General features: G+C 38.7%; 1 protein-coding gene across 6 annotated transcripts in view; it reads left to right on the top strand.

Moving 5' to 3' along the window:
- Positions 1-26,790, top strand: part of LOC127794943 (uncharacterized) — a 49,802-nt gene that overhangs the window by 20,512 nt on the left and 2,500 nt on the right. For all 6 annotated transcript variants that reach the window (XM_052326274.1, XM_052326275.1, XM_052326276.1 and 3 more), the window contains 6 exons: positions 16,616-16,675; positions 17,569-17,667; positions 17,767-17,877; positions 18,620-18,691; positions 18,815-18,931; positions 19,977-20,126. In XM_052326274.1, the coding sequence (XP_052182234.1) occupies positions 16,616-16,675; positions 17,569-17,667; positions 17,767-17,877; positions 18,620-18,691; positions 18,815-18,931; positions 19,977-20,126 (609 nt within the window). The remainder of the gene's footprint in view (positions 1-16,615; positions 16,676-17,568; positions 17,668-17,766; positions 17,878-18,619; positions 18,692-18,814; positions 18,932-19,976; positions 20,127-26,790) is intronic.

Consider the following 26,790-nt stretch of genomic DNA (forward strand, 5'->3'; position numbering starts at 1 on the left):
AGCTGTGTTTGTTCTTAAAAGTCATTCCCGGTGACTATAATGTCATCAACATACACCAAAAGTGCTGTCACTCTTCCTCCACTTGAGTGCTTAAAGAAAAGAGTATGATCACTTCTACTTTGAAGATAGCCCATATGCCTCATAGCTTTAGAGAATCTATCAAACCATGCCCGCAGTGACTGTTTAAGTCCATAAAGAGCTTTGTTTAGTTTGCATACCCTACCTAAAAAACCTTTGTCAAATCCAAGTGGTGGTTCCATAAACACTTCTTCCTCTCAATCCCCATGCAAGAAAGCATTCTTCACATCAAATTGCTGCAATTTCCAGCCATAATGTGCTGCTAGAGCTAATAAGATTCACACAGTTGTTAGTTTTGTCACAGGTACAAAAGTTTCTAGGTAGTCAATACCATAAGTTTGAGTATATCTTTTAGCAACTAGCTTGACCTTATACCTCTCTAGGGTTCCATCTACATTATACATTAGGTTAAAAACCCATCTGCAGCCCACAGCCTTAACCCCCTTTGGTCTAGGAACAATGTCCCATGTCTGATTCTTTTCCAAGGCTTTCATCACCTCCTGCATTGCTTAAACCCAATTCTGATATTTGGAAGCCTCACTAACTGTCTTAGGAATAGAAATGGCATCCAAGAAAGTTAAGAACCCTCTATGTTTGGAAGACAAATGATGGTAAGAAAGATAATTGGCCAATGGATGTTGGGTGCAGCTTCTAATGCCTTTTCTAAGGGCAATAGGTAGGTCTAAGTCACTAGCAATAGAAGTAGGCAATGAAGTAGGAGAGGGACAAGTGACTTTAGTACCTAGATTTGGAGCTGATATTGGTGCTAGAGGAGGATCTGGAATAGGTTGCAGTGGCCGTCTCTTGAAGACATAAGGAGACCCTTTGAATCTAACCGGAGGGGATGACAACATTGTTGAAGGTTGCTCTTCTTGAGTGAGGTACTTGCTGATTCTGCTCATCTAAGGGAAAAATAGATGAGTCATGGTTCTGAGAATCATGAGACATATCCAAAAAAGGAAGATCAATATTTGTATCAGCACAAGAAATATTTTCCCCTTGATCGTCAGTACTAGGAGATCGAAAAAACAATTGAGTTTCAACAAAGGTGACATCTTTGGACATAGAATTTCCTAGTAGCAGGGTGATAACATTTGTACTCTCTTTGAGTGGGCAAATAACCAAGAAACACACATTTGAGAGCTAGAGGATCCAACTTATCCCTATGGTGTTTAGACACATGAACAAAAACAACACATCCAAAAACTCTTAAAGGAAGAGGAGTATGAAGACCTACCTCTGGAAAATAGGAAGACAAACATTGAACTTGACTTTGATGATTTAAGAGTGTAGAAGGAACATGATTAATCAAGTACGCAACAATCAAAATTGCTTCTCCCCAAAAACTCTTAGGAACAAAATGATGAAGCAGAAGGGCCCTAGTGACATTAAGTAAATGTCTCATTTTTCTTTCTGCCACTCCATTCTATTGTGGAGTATCTACACATGATGGCTTATGAATAATTCCTTATTGCTGGAAAAAATGATGCAAGTGATGATTAAAGTAATCTTTTGCATTATCAGTCCAAGATTTTTTAATTTGGAATCCAAATTGATTAGACATCATCTTATAGAATATAGACAAGATAGAGCTAATAGTTGTCTTATCCTTTAAGAGATACACCCAAGTCATCCTTGTACAATCATTAATAAAAGTAATAAACCATCTACCCCTAGGGCATGGAGCAAGTGGTAAAGCTCCCAAGTTTCCTTAGGAGTGGTGGGGGTTTGACTCCTAGTGGAGATAGAAATGCCCCATTTGGTGGAGACTGACCGCGTGTCCGCTTGGGAGTGTATAAGCTTGCGATTGCATTTGATTTACCTGGAGGCTGAACCAGGGGGGAAGGCCAGTCTCCTCCAGGACTAGGCAAGCGAAGCCTGGACACCTAGATCATAAAAAAAAATTAGGAATTCTAGATGGTCCCCACACATCCGAATGAATCAAAGTGAATGGAATGGAGGATAATTTATTACTCACAAGATAAGAAACTCTATGGTGTTTAGAAAATTCACACACATCACAATGAAGATTAGACACATCTAGATTTCTAAACAAAGTAGGAAACATAGACTGCATTAAACTAAGTGAAGGAGAAGCCAAAAATTAGTGATAGATGCAGGCTGAAATGAGTAGGCACTGATAGGTTGCTCCCCCTTAATAGCAGAATTAATTATCTTCAAGTAGTACAACTCATTCCATTCCTCAGTAACACCAATCTTCTTCCTCGTGTCTAGTGCCTGAAACTCACATTTGTTAGGAGAAAACGCAACACAACAATTTAGATCTTTGGTCAACTGGTGGACATATATCAAGTTGTTAGAGAGATTAGGTACATGAAGAACATGTTGAATAGGTAATGTGGAATTTAGGTTCACATTACCATGACCAGCTATAGGAATTGCGTCTCCATTGGCTACTGTTATCTTCTTGGGTCTACTCATTGGTGTATAAGAGTCAAACACATTTAAATCAAAGGTCATATGGTCGATAGCTTCTGAGTCTAGGATCCATAAATTATTCCTAATATTTGTTACTACCCTAGGGATAATCTTGTAATTACTTACCTCTTATAGACTATTAGGGAGGTTAGGAGGTTAAAAGGCAGGAAGCACACTTGTAACAGCTAAAGTAGGTTGTTAAGCAGTTAGAGGAAATCGTTGTATGGCTAGAGGTCCTCTTAATAAGAGACCTACAACACTCAGGAGGATTTTACCCATTGATTGAATGAATAAATTTCCTCGCTCTTGATCTCTCTGCTCTCTCTCTCTCTTGTTCTACAATCAGAATTACCGAATTGCCTGCCCTAATTCAAGGGCTTGACAATTGTGGTATCAGAGCCGAACGAACGATCTGGTTGTGGGAAGACTTACGAAAGCCACGCCACGATGGAAAAGTGTCAAATGAAGCAAGGTGCTTCAGCGTGGGAAGGACAAAACACCCAATGGAGGAATTCAGTGTGTTTGGGGATTAAGGTGCAATGGCCGAGGGAACACACTTGAAGCAGCTAGAGATCAGGCTAGAATCCATGGAGTTTGGGGCGACCCACACCCAAGAAACCTTACGCCAAACACGAGAGGACTTGGTTGAGTGGAGAGAAACCATGCAAGCGGCCATGGAGAAGCAATAAGAAGCGATGAATTGGTGTCAAGAAATAGTGGAATTGCAGGGATGAAGAATCGACAGTGTGCTAAGCAGGCTGTCTTCCCTACCTCAATTCTGTTTGTCGTCGAAATATCCCCCAAGACAGACCTCTGACTCGATTTTGCCACATCAGGGCAACCATTCGGGCACACAAGGGATTCTTGATGAAGTAGATCAGGCTACAATTCAAGAAGTTCCGGGGAGGAATCAACAACAATGGACTTAGATCCATGTTCCGATGCTAAGATTGGAGATTTCAGTGTTTGAAGGAAAGAAACCACGATGGTGGGTACAAAGGTGCGGAAGAATTTTTCAATTCTACTGGATCCCTAAATATTAAAAGATAAATTTGGCGTCGACCTATTTGAATGAACAGGTGGATTCTTGGTATCAAGGATGGTCCAAGATGAAGAAATGCATGGAAGCTGGGCAGAATTTGCTAATGGGTTATGTGATCGCTTCGGGGAGGAAAACATGGCCGATGTAATCGAAGAATTCAGCAAGTTAAAACAAGAAGGGACTGTGGTTGAGTACCAAGCTCGATTTGAGGAGTTGAGATCTATGGTGAGTACGGTGTAACCAGGACTCACCAAACAATATTTGGTATTAGTCTTTATTAGCGGATTGAGGGAAGAATTGCGGCCAATGGTGAAGATGATGACCCCTACATCTGTGAAACAAGCTGCAAAAAAGGCTAGGCTTTAAGAATTGGCCTTAGAGGCCATCTTCAAGAAACACAAGGTTCCCTATAAACCAAGTATATTGGCAGGACAATATAAAGGGGGAAACACAAGGCCTTTACTCACGTGGCATAGTCAATCACAGCTCCCAAGGCAGAGTAACAATGGAAGTAAGGGGAATTTGATAGAGCAACAAATATGACCCTGGTCATCAATGCAAAAGGCAGCTGATGAATATGGAGGGAGTTGATGGGGAAAAGACGGAAGAAGAAGCAGAAGAAGTGGTCGACAAAGAAGGGTTGTTGCAAGAAGAAGAAGAAGTGCAAGGAGAGGAAGGAGGGGAGATTTCCTTCCATGCACTGAAAGGAAGCCCCATGGGACAGATTATAAAAGTGAGAGGCCAGGTGGGGAAACAAAGGTTAATGGTGCTTATTGACAATGGAAACACGCACAACTTTCTTAGTGAAGCCACAACTACAAGCCTCGAGTGTCCCATGACAGCCACAACCCCCTTGTCGGTAACTGTAGCCAACGAGAGTAGAATGTATAACCACTACAAATGTATAGGATTTACATGGATCATGCATGGTTAGGAATTTGTAGTTGATTTGCGAATTTTTGAACTGGGTGGATGTGATATAGTGCTTGGCGTAGACTGGACGAGGATTGTGAGTCCTCTGACTTTTGACTTTAATAAGTTAGAAGTCACAGTGGTAATCGAAGGGAAGAAGCTGACTTTGTTGGGTAGCTTAGAGCAAGGAGAGTGTAAGCTAATTGGAGGGAAAAGACTGCAGAAGATGATGTTGAAGAAGGGAGGGCAGATAGCCCCACTCTATTCTATACAGGCTGTGGAAATGGCAGGTGGCAGCCAATCTAGGGCAGAACTTCCATCCTACCGCTACCAGCATTGCTTCCAACTCACAAATAAGGTATGTTTTTCAAATGACTTGCATTCACTTTTGGTAGAATTTAAGGATCTATTTGCGGAACCCAATTCTTTACTACCCCAAAGACCCTTGGACCACTCAATTCACCTTAAACCGAACTCAGAACCTGTCAATGTTAAAGCCTATAGATACCCTCTTGCTCAAAAAACAAAGATTGAGAAGCAAGTTAAAACAATGCTAGACTCAACCATCATTCAGCCCAACCAAAGCCCCTATGCATCCCCAGTCCTCCTTGTTAAGAAAAAAGATGGAACTTGGAGGTTTTGCATAGACTACCGATAGCTTAACTCCAACACTATCAAAAATAAGTTTCCTATACCCTTGATTGATGATTTATTGGATGAGTTATATGGTGCAAAAATCTTCTCTAAACTGGACCTTAGGTCTGCTTACCATCAAATTCGGATGATCCTATCTGACATTCATAAAACAACTTTTAGAACCAAGGGCTATACGAATTCACTGTTATGCCCTTTGGTTTGACTAATGCACCTGCCGCCTTTCAAGCTTTGATGAACCAAATTTTCCTACCCTACTTGAAGAAGTTCATCATCGTTTTCTTTGATGACATCTTCGTTTACAGTTCGACTTTTGAACACCACCTCTCACATCTCCGCACAACATTTGAGATCCTTAAGTCTCACCAATTGTATGTTAACCTCTCAAAATGTACCTTTGCTGCGAAGGAGGTGGAGTATTTGGGACATTATTTGTGGAAATGGGGTACGAGCTGAACCAAAGAAGGTGGAAGTGATGTTGGAATGGCCTAGACCTAAAAATGTGAAGGAGTCGAGCAGTTTCTTGGGATTGACCGGTTATTACCGGAAATTTGTTTAGCACTATGGCATGATTAGCAGACCTCTCATTGAGTTGCTGAAAAAGGAAGGATTTTAGTGGAATCCCCCCTACTCTCTTTTTGTGCTAAACAGAGAGAGTAAGGGAGATTAAGGTTGGGAATGAAGTGGGTTCAAAAGAGAAGATGCTTCTCAAGCTTGATAGTCTCACTATCAAGAACAATAAGCTACAATAGCTATGAGGGGAGCAAGAAGGAGCAATGGGAGTTAGGGTTTTTGGATAGGGAGAAGAATAGCAAGAATGGAGAAGAAAAACGAGCCAACACTCACTTTGGTCATTTCTCGTGAGGGCACAAACACATGACTATATATTCTCCCAAAATGGAAAACCTAGGGCACACCCAAAAGAGGGTAATCCAACAAATCGGCCATAGGAGAGAGAGAGAGGAGACTAAGGAGCGACAAGGACACATGCCTTCGAGCCTCTCGTCCGCCCATCCTCCCACGCCACGTGTCCCAATTTTTGTTGCAAAAGATGACAAATCGATAGTGCATTCGCGACCTCTGCAATAGGAACAGTAGACCGCTCGCAAGGAGCTGTCAACTGTTTCTCTTGAAATTGGTCAACAACTTCCCAAGGTTGTCGATCGCTTTGGCCCTCTATTTAAAACTTTCAGAAATTGTATCTAGGCCTGCTATTAACTCTTAATAGCACTTTCATTATCCCATAATGACATTGTTAATTCTTAACGATATGCATGTTAACTCTTGACGATTGCTCCTTATTAATTAATCATTCAAACCCGGTCCGTTAACTCTTAACAACAACATCATTAATTCTTAATGACGGTTTCAGCCTTAATCGCTTAGTCAATCATCACACCCGAATATGCGTGTGACCTTCTAGGTTACTAAGTAGCAATCAGGACACGTCAAACTCTTTGACGTTGACCAAACGTTTTGGTCTACATTGAGGATCTCTCCATTTTCTCGATGTACCCCGAAAGTTCCTGAGTGACAACTAGCATTATGTCAGGGCGATCCTACCAGTAATAAAGTCTTACTTCAGAATAGAACTTATTTGGACTTTCGATTCTCATGCACTATAATCCCTCCATCAGTTATTATCCCGATCGAGTGAGTCATGGATTGATCAAACTCACTAATTCGATAGCTATGTCAAAATCAGTGTGGCGAAATTGAGATACACATCAGAACTCTTTCCGACATTGGAACACTTTCCAATCAAGTGTATCCTGGCCAGGGGTTTTTACAATCGAGACCACCACTAATCACATAGGATGTTTACCTCACGTCGGAGGTCGACGGATCCCGATAGCAATCACCTGCCTCCATATGTCACTACATAAGGACCACACAGTGCATCTCCCATTTGGTAATCGGATGGTTCTTAGTAACAACAAATCTCTGGCACTGACATACAAGACAACTGTGTTGCCTTCGGTCTAAGAATCATTAACACAATCGAAGCCTATGATAGACCATAGATTCTCTCAACCATGTGATCTATCCCGTGCGTCACATTTAGTAAGTGTTCCATTAACCCCTGCCCACATATATACTATATCCATCTCATGGATTATGACATGCGACTCACCATTCTTTATCATTAGTATCTCATATTAATCAAATATAGTATTCCATGTGCTAGTCCGTAATCGATAAATCATAGTCCCATTCTGGAAAGTCTAAGGATTGGGAATTATCATTAAGATATCCTTAATACAAAGGTTAATTGTCACATATTCTTAATACTTGAGAATAAGACCTTCAATAGGAAATTTAGGGATTCATTCATATATAATGATTGGAGAGTTATGAATGAAGATATGATCTTAAAATATGAAAACATTTTTTATTACATATTGCAAGAATTACATCATTAGTCTCATAATTATAAATGCCAGATGCCATCTAAATCTAGCATTAGGACACCAACACTAATAGTTCTCCCTTGGGTGGTCACTCAAGAATACGAGCTACTTATCAAAAGGTCAAGCAATTATTCTTTTGGCCTAAACAAAAGGCAGATGATGTGAAATTTGTGATGTCGTGTGCAGTGCCAGCAATGTAAGCATGAACATGTGGCTTACCTTGGATTGTTGCAGCCTCTGGCAGTGCCTCAGCAAGCATGGGAGGGGCTTTCCATGGACTTTGTGGAGGGCCTACCACGGTCGGAAGACAAAGATGTAATTATGGTGGTGGTAGATCGTTTGACAAAATTTGAGCACTTCATTAGTCTCTCTCATCCATTTACTGCATAGGAGGTGGCACGAACATTTTTGGATAAGGTGGCCAGTATACATGGTGTTCCTAAAACTATTGTCTTGAATAGAGACAAGGTATTCACAAGTTTGTTTTGGCAGGAGTTGTTCAGAAAGTTGGGAGTAGGCCTATCCCTGTCCACTGCCTATCACCCTCAAACGGAAAAGGTCAACCAGTGTCTAGAGGCATACTTAAGGTGTATGTGCTTCACTAACCCTAAGAGCTGGAATAGGTGGTTGCCGTTAGCACAGTGGTGGTACAATACCAGCTACCACAATGCTATTCGAAGGAGTCCTTTTGAAGCCATGTTTGGGTATAAGCCCACTTTGCTGCCCTCCATTTCAGAGTCTTCCCCTACTATGGTTGAAGTGGAGCATTATTTCCAACAGATGCAGCAATTGTTAATAGTGTTAAAAAGGGAATTGGCTACTGCTCGTAACCAGATGAAGCAGATGGCGGACAGGAGATGGAGTGACAGGACCTTTGAGACAAGTGATATGGTTTTCCTCAAGGTTAGGAGGTTCCTGCAACAGCCTTATACTCCTTACTAGCTTCTAAGTTGAGTCCAAAGTATTTTGGACCCTCCCTATCGTGGCCAAGGTGGGGCCAGTAGCATATCGGTTGCAGTTACCAGAAGGGGTGATCGGCCATCCGATGTTCCATGTTTTGTTGTTGAAGAGAGCTACCAACCCTACTGATCCTACTTGGGCAAACTTACCACAGAATGCAGAAGAGGTAATTGAACCCCGCGCTAATGTGGAGAAAAGAGTGGTGTACCAAGGGAAGTTACCTCTAACTCAGGTATTGGTCCAATCATCTTCATCGGGACCACACTACTTGTGAATACCTCCCAAATCTTTTGAAGCAATTTTCTTGAGCTGTGGGACTTCTCTAAATTCTTGAGGACAAGAATTCTTTCAAGGGGTGGAGATTGTTATAACCCTGGGGATAATCTTGTAATTACTTACCTCTTATAGACTGTTGGGGAGGTCAGGAGGTTAGAAGGCAAGAATGACAGTTGTAACAATTAGAGTAGTTTGTAAAGCGATTAGAGGAAATCGTTGTATGGCTAGACGTCCTCTTAATAAGAGACCTAGGGCACTCAGGAAGATTTTACCGATTGATTGAATGAATAAACTTCCTCCCCCTTAATCTCTCTGTTCTCTCTTATTTTCTCCTTCTCTCTCTCTCTCTCTCTCTCTCTCTCATTCTATAATCAGAATTACCGAATTACTAGACCTAATTCAAGGGCTTGACAATAGTATGTGAGGTAGTAATAGATTCAGAATTCAAATAAATACCTACTTGAATGGTTTTCAGAAAGCTTTTAAGCTTGCTGATCTCCTCAGCATTAAGTTGATCAGCCATGATGATTGAATCTGCCGCCCAATCAGCCAAGATGATCAAGATAATTAACTCCAAACCATGTAGCCAAAATAGGATACTTTGATTACACGGAAATCCATAGAATTCATTACCAATCTATATTGAGGTACTGTAATGATGATATTTGAACATCTTAGTTATTTTTTTTTTCTGTTTTAATTAGATTATAATTGTGGAATTTGAACATTTAATTAGTGATTCATGCTTTTATATTATTTTAATATTTTTAATGTTAATAATAGCCAACACTATAATCATATAACCTAAATAGTAATATTATTATTTTTTGTATATAAGTCTTTGAACCATTGATTCTACCAGTGAACCAGTACCATCGCCAGTTTGATGATTGGTCTTGTTTTGATAATAATGCTCTAACCATTTTTATTAATGGCCATATCCTTAGGCATGACATAAGATATAATAACCATTTATAAAAATTCCCCCATTTCATTCACCCACCTCAAAGATGCTTTCTATTTCTCTCATTCTCACACATCTAAACCATCTTAATCGTGACTCACATATCTTATTTTCAATAGGTGCCACTAACATTTCTTATTTTCTCTTTGCTTTTATAGCTGCACATCTACTGTAACATTCTCATCTTAGTTACACATGTTTTGTACATCTTGGTACTATAACTGCCAACATTTTAACAATGAATTAAGATGGTCTAATAGCAGCTGAATAAAACTTTCTTACTTTAAATGGATTTTATGATTGCATCGAGTGCTAGTTGTATTCACTATAGCTATCTTGCCTTGATTCTACGAGGAATAATAATAACCTTCCTAATCTTCTATTATTTTTGAACAATTGATCCAAGATATCGAAATTTATTATTATTATTATTTTTTGGGATAATTTGATCTCCAAGTCTCATCGTAAAATCATTCACACTTCTATTTTTACTAAAATACACTCCACACACTCAGTTTTCAACTTTTACTTTAAATCTTTTGGATTCTAATTTAAGGTGTTTCTCTTTAATTCAAGTTTATTCTTTGTGCCTTATTTTGTCTCATCCATCAAGACAATATTAGCTGCAAATAACATACACAAAGGAACTCTTTTGGGGCTTCTTTTGGATATATAACTACCTACCAGAAAAGGTATCAGTATTTATTTCTTTGTTAGTTATTCTTTTTAAACAAATCCTTGTTGGATTTGGTTCACATTTTTAAATTATACAATTAGGCTGTTAAAAATTTGAACTTGTTGAAATATGGGATATTATGGTCAAAGATAATGCCTCAATTTGTGATCAAGATAAAGCTCCAGCTGTCCTAAATTCTAGGAGGAGATAGAATCTTATCTACCTCTAAAATTTAGGAGATTTGTTATATCTGAAATATGTTATTGTATTTTAATTAGTTTTTGATTGTATTTTAAATTCCTAGATTTTAGGATCTCTTGTTTATTTAAACTTCTCATGGAGTATTCAATAGAATCATCAGGAAGTATGGTTCCTTCCAAGATTTCCCAATCCAAGCTTCATTCTTGCTGTTCTTTGCAGTTTTCAACAAAACTGTATGGTCATTTTTGTAAAAAAGAAAATAAGGGAACAGAAGGAAAAGCATGAGCAAAGGGAAATTTGTTTTTGGTCCTCTATTAACAGAGTGGAGATAATTGTGAGGAGAGTACGGATTTGATGCGTGTTGCTTATACTGGCATGTTGTACCTCAATCTATAATAATGATAGCATTCATGCTGTTGACATACAAAAAAGAGAGATACCTGTTTTTGTTGGAGTTAAGGGTTGGACCTAGAACTGCACCGATTTTGAATGGGTCCAAAAATTTGGACCCAGGACTGAACTAACCTATAAAAAAACTGAACCAATGCAAACCAATTGCATTGGTTCAGTTTGGCTTGGGGGGTCTACCCTGACCCAGACAGCCCTGAACTGCACTAGGGACACCTGTTCTTTCTGATGTTTGGCTAATAATTGAAAATAAAAAAATGTTAATTATCATTTCACCATACTAATTAACTGGTAGTGATACTAGGAATCATCAATTTTACCGCCCAAAAAATACCAAATTAATTCATCTTGCCCCTTTGCCACCTGAGAAATTATCATACAAGATAAAATAAATTAGTTGTAAGGTTCAGTTTCAGATTCTTTTCTCTTCTTGTTAGTTTTGGCCTTTTACTCTTTCAGAAGGTTGGGATTGAATTCAAAGAAATGACATGCCTGCAAGGTTGCATTCTTGCAACCATCCTATTCAGTGTTTGCGGCATTTCTGCAAACACCTTAGCGAATCTTTTTTTTTTTTTTTATGGTTGAAATGCCACATGTAAATGCACTGAAACGTGCCACATAGCAATGATGGTCTTAGCCAACATTTATTTTGATGAACAAGAGCTTCACACATGCTGCGATTGTGCTCCAGCTCTGCTCAATTGTGATACATAGATTTTGTTACTTCTGTTGTGCTAGTTATTGATAGAGAAAGCTGACAGAACCTAGACATGATCTATTTTTGAAACAAAGAATCTGGTTTGGGAGTGGAGACAGTTATATAGACATAGGAGGATTTGAATTGGAGGGAAAATGGGAGGGGCCTTTGTCCAGTCCTTGTTCAGTAACAACATAAAAAATTGCAAGCTTTAATCCCACTTGGTCGATTGTCGATAAAAAGAAAATGACTTGCAAATTTTTATCCTATAATTTGTTTATTTAGATCATCAGAAAATAAGTAAATTAAAAAAGGTTTTTGTTTATAAAAATGTTCTACCAATTCTGTGTAACCAAGCATCAGAAAATAAGTAAATGTTTTGCAAAAATCTTTTATGCTGAAACGGAGTGCAAGTTCTAAATTTTTTATTGAGAATCATGTTGTAACCAAAGGCATGTGCCATATCTCCCTAGAAACAAAACAACAAGAACATACCAAGTCTGTATCCTATTTGGTGTGTCTAGTACATATGCAAGGCACCTGTATGACACCAAAAATAATGCATTCATGCTTCCCAAGGTTTTTTATTATGTGGGTAACTCTAGTTATAGTAAGTGAAATGAGCAATGTTGTACTAATATACATGGTTATGATATTTTCCAGTTGTGATTTATCTATTTTTGATGCATGATTCATTTGTCATTGATATTTATATTGAATTATGGTTAATTTCATAAATTTAGTGGTATATGCCATGTGTAATCTGTTTTCTTTTGGTGGTTAGTGAATTGTTTTGCCATAGCTTACTCTCCTAGTTTTCAGTTTATTCTATCTACCCAATTGCTAGATACCCCAAAACCTAAATTGAAGAATTTAGCTTGCTGGACACATCATGATTAACTGATACCTGCATTATTGATCCTTTTCACGGCTTTATCTGATACTCCAGAAAGTAGAAGCGACCTCTTTACACAATTACATAGTTGTTAAGAAGAAACCCACGAATAAATGAGCTCTTGTAAATGTTTCTTAATGTGAATTCTCTCTTACAAATAACTTTGTGGCCCACTTTTTTATTCTGAAAGAACTGAAAAATCATTACCCTAGCTGCTGCGAAGAAGTCCTTAGAGAGCAATAGCATCTTATGTAGAACATGACTCTTCCATAACAGAGTTCTGCTTATGCACTTGAATGTAGTGTAAAAGCATTCACATGACCTTCATCAAGCCAAAGATTCAACTCATAGGATTCTGACTCTTTCCAAACATCTTGCAGAATGGCACTCTAATGCTGCACTCAAATGGTGTTTTCCCATGCATTCAAATGCTTCAGTTTGAAGTCTGAATTTGCTGTTTAAAACCTTTGCAGTAGAAACAGAAGCAACCTTTGCTTCAGTTGGAACTCTTGTCAAACAACTTGCAGTATGGCATTCAGTTGCTGTGCTTTAATGATATTTCCATGTGTCCTAATGCTTCAGTTTGAACTTTTTAAATGCTGGTTAAAACTTTGCAGCAGAAACAGAGTGTAAACACCCCCGCCCGGATATCCCAACCACCTGGACTACCCGAACGGGAGCGCCTACGGAAGGAGAAAGAATGAAACACAAGACAAGAACTACCCTAACATGCATACACAAGAATTAAAATAACGGAAGTGAAGCTATATACATGCATGCACTACGAGAACACCGCTAGCACAGCGGTCACAAGATAATTAAATGAATACTGACTCTTGTGCCGACATACACGATACTCGAGGAATGACCTAGCACAGTAAAAATAATAGAGTAAATCCTACTCTACCATCAGAGTTGACAAGGACTGACGGGACTGTCTGTACACCATACCGACTCTGCCGCTAGATGCTATCTTCCTTGCCCTTGACCCACGCTGCCACTACTTGGAATGATGGAAAACAAAGTGAGTCGAGAGACTCAGCAAGCATAAGGAAAGAAAGGCTAAAGGTTAAGCATATCCAATAAACTCTTCCCAGAACACCAGCCCCCAAGTACACACAAGCCATGAGATGCCCAACACAGTATAAAAGCGTAAATAAAAACACGTATCGATCCTTAGGGCCCACACAAGACACACAACATCCAAGTCCCATACTAACTTGTCGTTGCCCTGAAAGGCAACATATATCTCCAACAAACTTGTGTGCACTGCCTCGGGTCGGTACTCCCGTCATCCAAATGCTCGCGTCGGTCCTCCCGACACCCGAGCTGTAGAATAACCGAGTCGTAGGCTCCATTGGAACGATCATCCCGTCTGAGATCTGTGAACTGACAATAACCATGCAATGCACATAAAAATGCAATAGCGTAGTGAGCATCAACGTGATACACTGGTGCTCATACATCCAGGCATCAGGCCATACTCCGCCCACATAGTAAACCACACGCGGTGCAAATGCTCATGCCAGATGCAAACTAACCAAGCTAGTATGTCCGTGACCAAGCATACTCAATAAATGAATTCCCAACATGCATCCCGTACCCATGTGCATATCAAACCATGAACGGTAATACAACATATCAAATCATGCAATAAATCACATACTGACAGAGCTAATCAGTAGTGTCTGGCACCGGTCAACGGTTAGTGACTAGGAGTGTCCGCCCAACGGTCCACTTCAGGGTCGTACGATAGTCGACCCCAACGTCACCAAACAGCCGACCCCTGCCCTACTGCTCGATAACCCTAACTGAACCATAAATAAACCCGAGAAATCCATAAATAAATCTGCACATCTAGGAACCTAGTCCCCAAGTAGGGTTCGGCGAGCGGTACAAACCTCCGTAGGCACACAACACATAAAATTCTAGAAGTCTCAGATTTAATTTAAATTATACCAAATGAATAATAACTCAATAAGTGATGTTGGGCGCCGAATTAGCTTAAGGGAAGGGATAAAATACGAGAAACCACGGAGACTCTCAAGGGAATTAAAGAATACGAGGAGAGGGTTAGCAACTTGCCTTTACACGGTCGTTCCTTGCTTTTTTTGTACTCCCGCTGCGAAGTAAAACGTTCCCTGACAACAAATAAAATTGTAGCTTCCATTAAGTAAATCTAACTGTGTAATATAAATAATTTAGCCCTATAAAATTCTTAAACATATATCGCTTCTAATAATTTTTACCCATGTAGGCACACTACAAATAAAACACCAATGAGTCTCATATTTATCTTAAATTAATTTATGCTAATAAATCGTCAATTCGTATAATTAATATGTGAAACCAAAATGAATTAAGGAAAGGCGAGGGGTTCATAAAATAAAAGAAGATCGCAAAGGTAGAAGAGAGGTTGCCTTTATTTAGCTGTTTACGGCGTTTTTACGCTTGAACGTCACCAAAATAATACACGCTGTAAATTAATATAAACGCTCAAAATTAATAAAATCGGATCCAAAATTAAAGTCCAACCATACAGAATGTTTAATACATAATTCTTTACTTACCTGGTTGATTAAATCGCGATTAAACCACATTAAATCTTCAGTTTTTTCCCCCAAATTTCTCATTTTTGCGCTATCTTCTTCTCCTCTAAATTGCTCTCTGCTTGCTGGTTTGAAAATGGCCTTTAAATTGCCCAAAATAAAGGGCAGAGGCGCGGCCACGTGGCAGTCGTTGGGCCACGCATGCGGCCACGTGGCAGTCGTTGGGCCACGCATGCAGCCACCGCCTTTGGGGCCGAAACGACATCATTTCGATCCCTCATTGGCTGATTAAAATCAGCCCATTTTCTCTCTCATGTGCGCCTCCCCTCACTCGAACCCGCAACCTTGCCTCAGCCTCCTCGTGCGGGAACCGCCTGCTCCAGCTGCTTCTTCATTACATATACTCACATCATTAAATTTAAAATGAAACTCGGCCACTTCCGCAAATCACGTTCAACACCCACAACTTCCATTAATTGACACTTTTGCCGTGACTTCACAGTTACCCCTTATTTCACTTTCACCCTATAATTTTCAAAAATCCCCTAATTCAATTTATTTTATTATTTTCCTAAATACTCCCCAATAAATAATTATTTTCTCAAAATAACATAAATAAACATTTTCTTAAATCTCCAAACACCCGAATAGATTATCACATTCTCATACATCCCCAAAGATTTAGAAATTAATTATCTTTAATTTCCTATTCCCTCAAACAACATAAATTATTATTTATCTCCTAATTTCGGGATGTTACATAGAGACTAGACTTTTCATTTTGCAGTTGTTTTTCAATATTCCTGAGATGCTTCACATACTTTGTAGTGTTAAATGACAGACATTGACTGTTGCTTATGAAATTTGCCAACGCTACAATCCTCACAGGAATGAAAGATTTACTACTAAACTGTTCGTCTTTCAGTTATTCCTCTAGATCCTTGACTTGGCCACCTTATCTGTACTTTGGACTTGAGGACTTAATCAATTGAAACATGTTCACAGAAAATTATATGCAACATTTAATATATCTTAGCATCATTGCCTTTTCAACTGTTGGTTTGAAGACCCTTGAACATGTGTGTTGCATCATACCATGTAATATGGTTATATTTGTCCTTTGGAGTAGAAATACAAATTGCTCTTGGTAGAATATATGTGATTTTGACAAACAAGATCAAGTCTTATTGTACAGATGACCATGCGTTTTCCTTGTAAGTACAGTGCCTTGACTTGGTTGCTATATTCATACTTAATTGATGCATCTGAATTTACTTAATTGTTGCAGTACCATAATAACCTCAAGATATGCATGCAAATGTTTTTGATTGAAATGAATGGTTTAGATTCACAACCTAATGTACTGTCTTTTTTCTTCTTTCTTGACTAGGGCATGTAAATTTCCCTCAATTTTCCGTTGCACTGTATTCTAATGAAATATTTGTTTTGCCAGTTTGATAAATTAACACTGGTATGGGGAAAGCCACGTCAGCCTCCCTTGGCATCTGAAGAGGTAAGGGCTGTGCTATCCTGCCAATTGCCAGTGATGGATCTGTCAAATACTTCAATATTATGAATCCATCATGTAACATGCACTCCTTGTTTATTTATTTATTGTTAGGTCCAATATTTTTCTTTTGATACGAAATAAGTAATATCCAATATATTGGTGTTGTACCAATCATCACATTTTCTTCTCTTCATTTGTTATTGCTATGCTTGGATCACGTTTTTACACCTAATTCGTAGTGTTCGAGCCACTATTATTAATAAAAAATAATAAATGCCCATCATGAGAAAATTCATGATTTGCTCGACATGCATATATAATGAAAGGAAATGGTCATGGAAAAGTAATCTATTCTGAATTATGTGTGATTTGATCAATTATGAACCTATGGGTCCTAAATCTCAGTGCAATTAAGTTTAGAAAATTGTTCTCTCTTCTTGTACAGTGTTGAGTAAACATAAAATGATACTACCTTACAAATAAACTCTTTCCCTGTCCCAGACACGGATATTTTAAAAATATCCAGGAGTCTATGCACACTGGGAGTGCCTGTATGCATGTTATTTTGTTGATGATATTGGCTCTTAAATAGACCACTCACAACCTGTTCTTATAAAACTGTAACTATATTGATCATTCAGATAGATAACTTTGTGCATATGCTGTACCTTCATGACATATGGACAAGCTTTTATTATTTGAGTGATTCAATTAAAAAATAGGTAAAACCCCCTTGTTCTGCGCCCTCTTCCCTCCCTGTACTGCCCACTATCTTTTCTTTTCTTTTCTTTTTTTTCCAATTTCCTTTTCTTCTTCCCCTCAAGGCCTGACATGCCTTCCTGCCTGCATGCATATAATGTTACAGACTCTCCCGTAAAGTTTAAGTATGTTTGCAGTGGTTGGCTTTCTTTGATTCCGAAGGACGAATCATGGATTCAGAAGCTTTAAGAAAGAGGATATTCTATGGGGGCGTCGATCACAGACTTCGGAAAGAGGTTTGTCTGCTGCAGTGGGATGGAGCTGCTTGCTTTTTTTTTTTCTTTTTTGGATTGCATGCATATTTAAGTGCTTTTAACTTCTAATTATGATTACAGGTGTGGCCTTTCTTGTTGGGATATTATGCATATGATTCAACATATGCAGAGCGAGAATATCATGTCTCGGTAAAAAAATCTGAGTATGAGACCATAAAAAACCAGTGGCAGGTTCAGATTTTAATTTTAATTGTTGATGTATTTATTCATCCTGCTTTGCCTTGGTGCTGATATGTGTAGGCATATTTAATCTGCTTTGTGCTTCTATGAAATGTGCTTTCCCTGTATGCATTGATTTAACTAGCTCTCCATATAAGCAGTTATGGTTTTTGCCAGGTTGTGGTGACTTCTTTTTTATTCTAAGTTGGTATATGTCTTGAATATTTGCATGTTTACTTGCTATGAAGCAATTTAGTTCCATGGCATTTTACAAATACTTGAATACCTGTGCCGCCCTTGTTCTTTACAGCAATGATATTAAGCTTGATTTCAAGCCCGCTCAGCATCTTGAAATTCCCAAGTCCATTGAAATCAGTACCCACAAAAGAAAAAGGAGAGAATCCGTGATTGAAGGAGTAAGCATTTGAAAGTTTGTTTGCAGAGGTCAAAGGTCTCTCATGTTGTGTGTGTGTGTGTGTGTGTAAGGGGATAGGATTTCTTGTATTCAGTGTGAAAATATTATGCTCATTTCTAAATAACTGCGGTGCTCTACAAAACATCTTGTAGAGGATGTAAATGCTCTGTCTGGATGCTGGTAATAATGAATGATGGGGAAGGGTAATATCTATTTTCATGTTTTTTGTATTCGACATGAAGTATGGCATCTGATGTTTTCATTTTTTAACTTGTGGTTTATTATTGCAAACAAACCTCTTAAGTGGTTGATGCATACTTTCATACTTTTCTTGCTCAGAGTATATCTCCAGAACAGGCAAAAAGGTTTACAAAATTTAGGGAGAGGAAAGGCCTTATTGAGAAAGATGTGGTATGCTGGACTGACTCTCTATCTCTCTCTCTGTGTGCCCCTCCTCCCCCCTCTTCGTCTTCTTTTATTGAAGGAAGCAGTTAGCATTCAAACTGTTAACTTTTCTTGCTGTCTGTGTTCAAGGTAAGGACTGATAGGTCACTCTCATTCTATGATGGGGATGACAACCGAAACGTAAACCTTTTGCGAGACATTCTGCTGACGTACTCATTTTACAACTTTGACCTTGGTTACTGTCAGGTACTTCTCATTGTTAGTGATATTCATGACGCAGTCAATTGTTGGGCTTTGGATGATCAATAGCACAATCCACCTGCAATTTTTGTTCAGTGCAGAAATATGAAGTTAGGATAGAATTTGATAGCAAGGCAAGGGGAAGAAATCGAAAGTAGACACTGCTAAAAAAATATTACTTGAAGCACATTTTAGATCCTAATAAAGTTGGCAGGTAAATAATTTGAGGTTATTTTGCCTACTGAACTTGGATAAACAGGTCATAACTGTGGAACTGCCAATAATTTATTGCTGTGGAACATAGCCAATCTCAATTACAATTAATTTCTTTTACTGCGCAATGAAGAAGTAAAATCATAACAGATACAGCCCTTCATTTCCAAAGTAGTTGCTCAATGTAAGGTTATCCAGTCATCAAGGAACTGAAAGACATACCATGTGAGAATATATATCTTGACAACTCTATAAAGTAACAACATAGTTTGGGCTGGTACATTTAAGTTCAGCTGCAGCTTGAATGAGAAGAAACAAAAATTACAAGAACAAAATGTGAGGGATGAGATTTTACTTTAAAATATGACTCCGAAGGGCTTTGCTGAGGTAAAACCCTTGCCACATTGGATTCATGTTTGTTTTCATGGAGTAACAAAATTGGCAACCATTAGTCATGGGCAAAAGCTTGGTTTCCAGTCCCTGGAGTTCAAAATGGAAATACTACTTTTGATCCTTCGACTGGTGACAATATTTTGAGTCCTAATGCATGCTTGATGATCCAGCCTGTTCTTGAATGACACAAATAATTGACTGATGTTGGTCATATGGTTAAATAATTGAAAAGTTTGTCCTTATTTCACGTGCCATATATCTTTTCATATAGTGATCATGTATAATCTTCACTTGTTTATATGAGAAAAGAATAGTTATCAATTGCTCCCATCTGGTTTGGTTCTCATACAGCTTGTTTATATAGTTACTATGTATTTTGGAGGACTTGTTCCCTGCATGCCTTTTTGTGTTTAGTGCAACTTATGATCTTACCCTTGTCACACAGGGCATGAGTGATTTCCTATCCCCAATATTGTTCGTGATGAGGGATGAGTCAGAATCATTTTGGTGTTTTGTTGCTTTGATGGAACGGCTTGGGCCAAATTTTAATCGCGATCAAAGTGGAATGCATTCTCAACTGTTTGCACTATCAAAGGTTTAGAGCTCTCTCTGCCTTTCTTGCTTTCTACTCATGTATGTTTTTCCGCTTGTGTATAAATGTGCAAGCTGGCAGCTAATATGTGAACAAGTATATTATTAAAGCTTCAAAATGCACTGGAGACACCTTTTTTTTTCCATCATATTTTGGTTGGTCTTAACCTTGAGCACACCCTTATTATGCATAAAGTATTCTATTGTTGTTTCTTCTCTTTTTCCTCTTCATCTTTTGACCTTATTTCTTGATTGGTGTATCTTCATTCATCGGCATATAAACACACGTGGTTGGGTGGGCTAGTAAGTTTTGACTATGTTGTTGTGTGGCTTCATCCTCTGTGCCTAATGGTTGGTGATGTTGAATGGGACTGAACACCAAAGCCTGTCTTGATATAAGCACCTACAAGAAGGGGCGGGGTTGGTTCTCTCAGTGTAGCCTCTGACACTCAAATTAGTAAGGAATAGAAGCAATAGATATGTAGTGAGCACTTTAGAGTTAGATGGTTAACCTACGGGGTTTTGACCCTTAAATAGGTGATGTGAGATGGGATACTTGGAGTTATCTTTGAGATTCCAAAGCTTGGTTATCTCGAGTTGGTAGAGAATCCGTCGAGCTAGATTTGGATGGCACTGGGCTTTGCTGATTGGGATCAAATTCTCTGGAGGTGGAGTTAGTCGAGACACTCGAGAGTTTGTTTCTCTGAGATTGATGGGCTCAGTTATTTTGGGCTGGCAGAGAATCCATCATGCTAGTTGAGATAACATCAAATCTTCTTGGGTAATTGTTGGATCCTTTGGGATTGTGATATGGGAGTTGAATCTTGTTAACTCATCCCTTCTCTAGGATTGAGATCCGGTGAATTTTGTTGACTTAATTTTCTTGGATAGGGCACATGGCAATGCTGTATTGCTTGGCATGAGATATGTGGCAGGCTGTGATTCATTGCTTCGAGGGGTAGTTTGGTAATCTCAGTCTTTTGGGTGATCCCTCATCAGTTAGGTTTACTAGGCCTTAGAGGGCCTTTTGGCTATTTACAACTTTTTCGAGGCACTAGAACATGTAAGGATCTTCGGCGACCCCCTATTAGAGCCAAAAAAAAGAATAGAACATGTAAGGACCTTTGGACAGAGTAGCTTAAATATCTATGCATTCAAAGACATGAACTTCTGATATTGTGGGATGACTAATTCCCTCTCCCTCTCTGCCCTGTCAATGTCTCTCTTCTCTCTTAGTATCTCATCATTAGAGATTTCCTATCTAGAGGTTGTTGTGATGGGGAGAATAGCATGTTAAATTAGTTGTGGGAACAGGCAGCAAACCCTTCCACTTGTTCTGGAGGTATCAGAAAAAAAGAAATGCATCTGACTGAGATATTGATGCAGCGTGTAGCGCGTATGTAAAGAAAACACACAAAAAAACCCTTGAAACAATAATTTTCAAGTACCCTTAAAAGAACAAACTTCAATGACCAAAGCTGGACTCTCAACTAGGTGCAAGAACCGAAACTGCTTGCGGGAAAAAATCGAGCTGATTTGCTAGAATTTATTGAATAATAAAACTGATTACAATCCTTTAGTTCTAAGTATATTTATAGAGTTTGGCCAATCCATCTAATACTTGTAAATAAAATCTAACTAGAATTATAATAAAATAAAACCCTAACAAACATGAAATAGAATTAACATCCTAAACATATGAAGTATTAAAATATTAAAATATTGTTTCGGCACTACTATTCTGGGTTGTCCAGTTTGGGTCAGGTCAGCCTTGCGTTGGGTCTTGATCGGTGACCGCATCATTCATCTCCATTTGAGAAGAATTCATCCTCGAATTATGATCCGAGTCTGACAACTCAACATCCGACAAATACAAAGAAAGATCAACGATATTAAAGGTTTTAGAAATACCCATATGATTAGGCAAATCCACAACATAAACATTATCATTGATCTTCTTTGTAATCTTGTAAGGACCATACTTCTTTGGCTTGAACTTGTTTTGTTTTCCTGTTGGAATCTGTTCCTTCTTCAAGAATATCATGACTTCATCTCCAATTTCAAATATCTTGTGCTTTCTATGCTTGTCAGCTGTTGCCTTGTACTTCTTATTCGCCTTGTGCAACTTTTTCTTGACATCTTCCTGAACCGCTTGAACTTGCTTGGCTAAGTCACTAGCTGCAACATTGAAACCTGGTACCTTTGACAACTTTACCAAATTCAATGCATGATTAGGAACTTTCATGTATAAGATGGAAAATGGTGATCTTTCTGTTGAGCTATGCATGGTGTTGTAGACAAATTTTGCTTGAACTATGACTAGGTCCCATTATCTTGGCTTGTCTTTACAAACACTGTGAATCAGATTTCCCAAGGTATGATTCACCACCTCTGTCTGTCCATCAGTCTGGAGATGCATTGTGTTGCTAAAATTCAAAGATGAATTGAACACCTCCATAAGGTAATCCAGAAATGACTTAAGAACCTTGTATCACAATCCGAAATAATAGTTTTTGGGACTCTATGTAGTCTAACCACCTCCCTGAAAAATAGTTTGGCTGTAGCTACTGCATCTATTGTCTTCTTGCATGGAAGAAAGTGCGTCATCTTGTAAAACGTATCAACCACAACAAAAATAGAATCTATATCTCGTTGGGTTCGCGATAGACCTAACACGAAGTCCATAGACAAATCTTCCCAAATAGCATTGGGAACAAGCAATTGCATGTAGAGACCAACATTAAAAGATTGCCCTTTAGTTGTTTCCCATACATAACACCTGGCCACAATAATAGAAACATCTCTCCTTACTCTTAGCCAATAATACCTTCCCATAACAGCTTCAATAGTCTTGTCCCTGCTAAACGACCACCATGCAAATCTCGAATAATTTTCTCATAAAGGGATGTGCAAGGGATGCACAACTGATTTCCCTTCATGAGAAACCCATCATGCACATAGAAATCTCCTGACGGTTGCTGAGACATGGATTGTTCCCACACGTATTTGAAATCATCGTCTATTGCATATAATTCTTTCAAACACTCAAACCCAACAATCTTAACACTAAGGGTCTTGATCAAATCCACACGCCTACTCAAAGCGTCCGACACTCGATTATGCAGTCCCAACTTATGCACAATTTTATATGAAAATTTATCAACAAAAGCAGACCATCTAGCATACATATCACTCTTCAGTTGCCTTTGGCTACTCAAGTACTTAAGAGCTTGGTGATCCGTGTAAAGAACAAACTCTTTAGCAATCAAGTAATGGTCCCATGTTTTAAGAGCCCTCACTACTACATAAAACTCCCTTATTATAAGTAGACCACTTTCTTCTAGTTTCACACAACTTCTCACTGAAAAATGCAATTGGTCTCTTCTCTTGGGACAACATAGCACCTATAACCACTCCACTTGCATCACACTCAACCACAAACAGTTTGTCAAAGCTTGGCAAAGCTAAAGGAGCAGTACATAACTTCTCTTTTATCAAGGTGAAACTCTGCTCTTGTTCTTCACCCCAATGGAACTTCTCTTTCTTTAAACACTCAGTAATTGGAGCCACAATACTACTAAAGTGTTGATAAATCATCTATAGAAAGTTGCTAACACATGGAAACTCCTCACATCACTGATATTTTTAGGGGTTGGCCACTCTCTAATAGCTCGCACTTTTTCCTCGTCAACCTTTATGCCCTCTTTGCTTACAACAAAATTCAAGAACAACAAGCTCTCACTCATAAAAGTACATTTCTTCAAGTTAGCATAAAGTTTGTTTTCTCTCAACACACTCAACACCTCCCGAACATGCCCCATATGCTCATCAATAGACTTATTGTATATTGAATTTACCAATGAAATAACGTAGTACCTGATTCATTAGTCTCATGAAAGTGCTCGGTGCATTGGTTAGTTCAAAGGGCATGACTAACCACTCAAATAACCCATCTCTTGTCTTGAAAGTTGCCTTCCACTCATCTCCAGGTCGAATTATGATTTGATGATAACCACTTTTGAGATCAATTTTGGTAAAAACCACAGCCCCATCAAGTTGATCAAGCATGTCGTCAAGCCTAGGAATTGGAAACTTGTACCCAATAGTAATCTTGTTGATGACTCTGCTATCAACACACATCATCCATGTTAAACTAGGACTATGCGGAATTACCTTTAGATGATATATGCCCCTCTCAACACTCCCAAATCCACCCGGTGATAATAGGAATTGAAACAGAAAATTTAAGCAATCAAACAGAAAGAAAATAAGAACAAGAAATAGAAAACAAACCACACAATGCCAAGATTTATCCTGGTTCAGTTTCCTTTAAGGAAACCTACATCCACCCTTCAAAGAGCCCTCCAAGAACAGTCTTATTAGGGAGAAGAACGATCAGTACAGCAGTAGAATCCCTCCTTCTATCTATCCCGAGTACATCCCAACAGCTTCCCAAGATTACAAAGCTTTAATAGTAGGAAACACTCAACTTTTCTCTCAGAACAGTGCACTCGTTACATAGAAACAGAAGAATAACAATCTAACTTAACTGGCTACCCCTTGCCCTATTTATAGAATGATAGGGCAGACATGTCTATGACAAGTATTGGATAGTTACAGTTTCACTCGTTAAACTAGGACTATGCAGAATTACCTTTAGATGATATATGCCCCTCTCAACACTTTCAAATCCACCCGGTGATAATAGGAATTGAAACAGAAAACTTAAGCAATCAAACAGAAAGAAAATAAGAACAAGAAATAGAAAACAAACCACACAACGTAAAGATATATCCTGGTTCAGTTTCCTTTGAGAAAACCTACATCCAGCCTTTAAAGAGCCCTCCAAGAATAGTCTTATGAGGGAGAAGAACGATCAGTACAGCAGTAGAATCCCTCATTCTATCTATCCCGAGTACATCCCAACAGCTTCCCAAGATTACAAGGCTTTAACGGTAGGAAACACTCAAAATAGTGCACTCGTTACATAGAAACAGAAGAATAGTCATCTCACTAACTATTACTAATTACACATGGGATACAACTATCTATCTAAGCCTCCAATAGCTGATTATATCACTGCATGCCTTCACTGATCTTTTAGATATACTCGAGACAACATTTCAACACTCCAACTCCTATCTTTCTTTGGTGTCAATAATGCTGACATTACACATGGACTCATGCTAGTTTGAATGTGCTATTTTCTCAATAATTCCTCTACTTGCTCAGGCAAAATGTCATTCTCCCTAGGACTCATCCTGTAGTGTGGTAGGTTAGGCAAGCTAGTACCAGGAATCAAGTCAATGTGGTGTTGAATATCCCTCATAGGAGGTAGCTCATTAGGCGACTTCTCAAGAATCACATCATGAAATTCCTTCAACAATCCCTGTACCTCCATTGAAATTTAATTCACCTTCAATGGCTCACCCACGCTCTCCCCCTTGACAACCAACAAGTGAACCTCTCGGGTATCCCTACACTCCTTCACAAACCCAGTGTGCTTGTGTAATGGTAAGAAAATTTCGCCCCTCCACTTTAGAAGCTTTGGTTTGGTTCTTTTTCACTATGGGTAACAAAGTATAACGCACACCCACTTTCTCAAGCTGATATGTGTTCTTCCTACCTGAATGCTTAGCATCCACATCAAATTGCCAAGGCCTCCCAAATAAAATATGGCAAGCATCCATATCAATAATATCTCAATAGATTTCATTAGAGTACTTACCAATAAAGAAAGGCACACTGCAGTGTTCATCCACACGTATGCCACCAATTTCTTTGATTCATCCACTCGTGTAAGGGTTTGGATGCTTTTCAAGGGTCAGCTGCAACTTTTCCACCACATCTCTTCCTATAATGTTCTCTCGACTTTCACTATCAATAATCAGCTCAAAGATCTTTCCTTTCACCGTACACCTCGTGCAGAAAAGCTTATGCCGCTGAGTAGTATCTTCATTCTTTTGAAGTAACATTAACTTCCTCACTACACAGATACACTCTCCATGTCCATACTCTTCTTCATCATCCTCCCCATCAAGCCCACAATATACTTCCTCTTCAGCAACATTTTCCTCCTCCCTTTCTATAATGTTAACTGTTTTCCTCCTTAGACAATCACTAGATTGATGCCCAGCCTCATTGCACTTGAAACACTTTAAAAGAATAGGTTTTCCATAAGGATTAAGGGATTTTGGAAGATTAGAAGTAGTATCTCGAATGTTCTCTCCTGTTGTAGCCTTATTAGGGTTGACTGTATAAAGTGGATTGGAGGGTTGCGCTCCTTGAACCGACTTGCCTCTATAAAAAGCTTTGTTTACTTTCATTCCCACTATATCAGCGATAGTTGTCATTACAGGCTCTCTCACTCAACATTAACTCAGCCTTTAAAGTTAAGTTCTTTGCTTCTTGCATACTCAGAACCATCTGAACCCTAATTTTATCACGAATAATAGGCTTCAATCCATTCAAATAACGAGCTGCTTGTTGATTCACATTTTGACAATTGGTTTCTCTCTACCAATCTCAGAAACTCAGAGGTATATTCATTCACACTCTTCATTCTCTATACATATTTTTTATAAGCTTCAAACATGTATTGTTCATAGTCAGGGGGTAAAAACCTACCTCTTAACAACTGTTTCATTCGTCTCCATGTCTGAACTAGG

Source organism: Diospyros lotus, chromosome 2, assembly GCF_014633365.1.
Source record: "Diospyros lotus cultivar Yz01 chromosome 2, ASM1463336v1, whole genome shotgun sequence".
NCBI lineage: Eukaryota > Viridiplantae > Streptophyta > Magnoliopsida > Ericales > Ebenaceae > Diospyros > Diospyros lotus.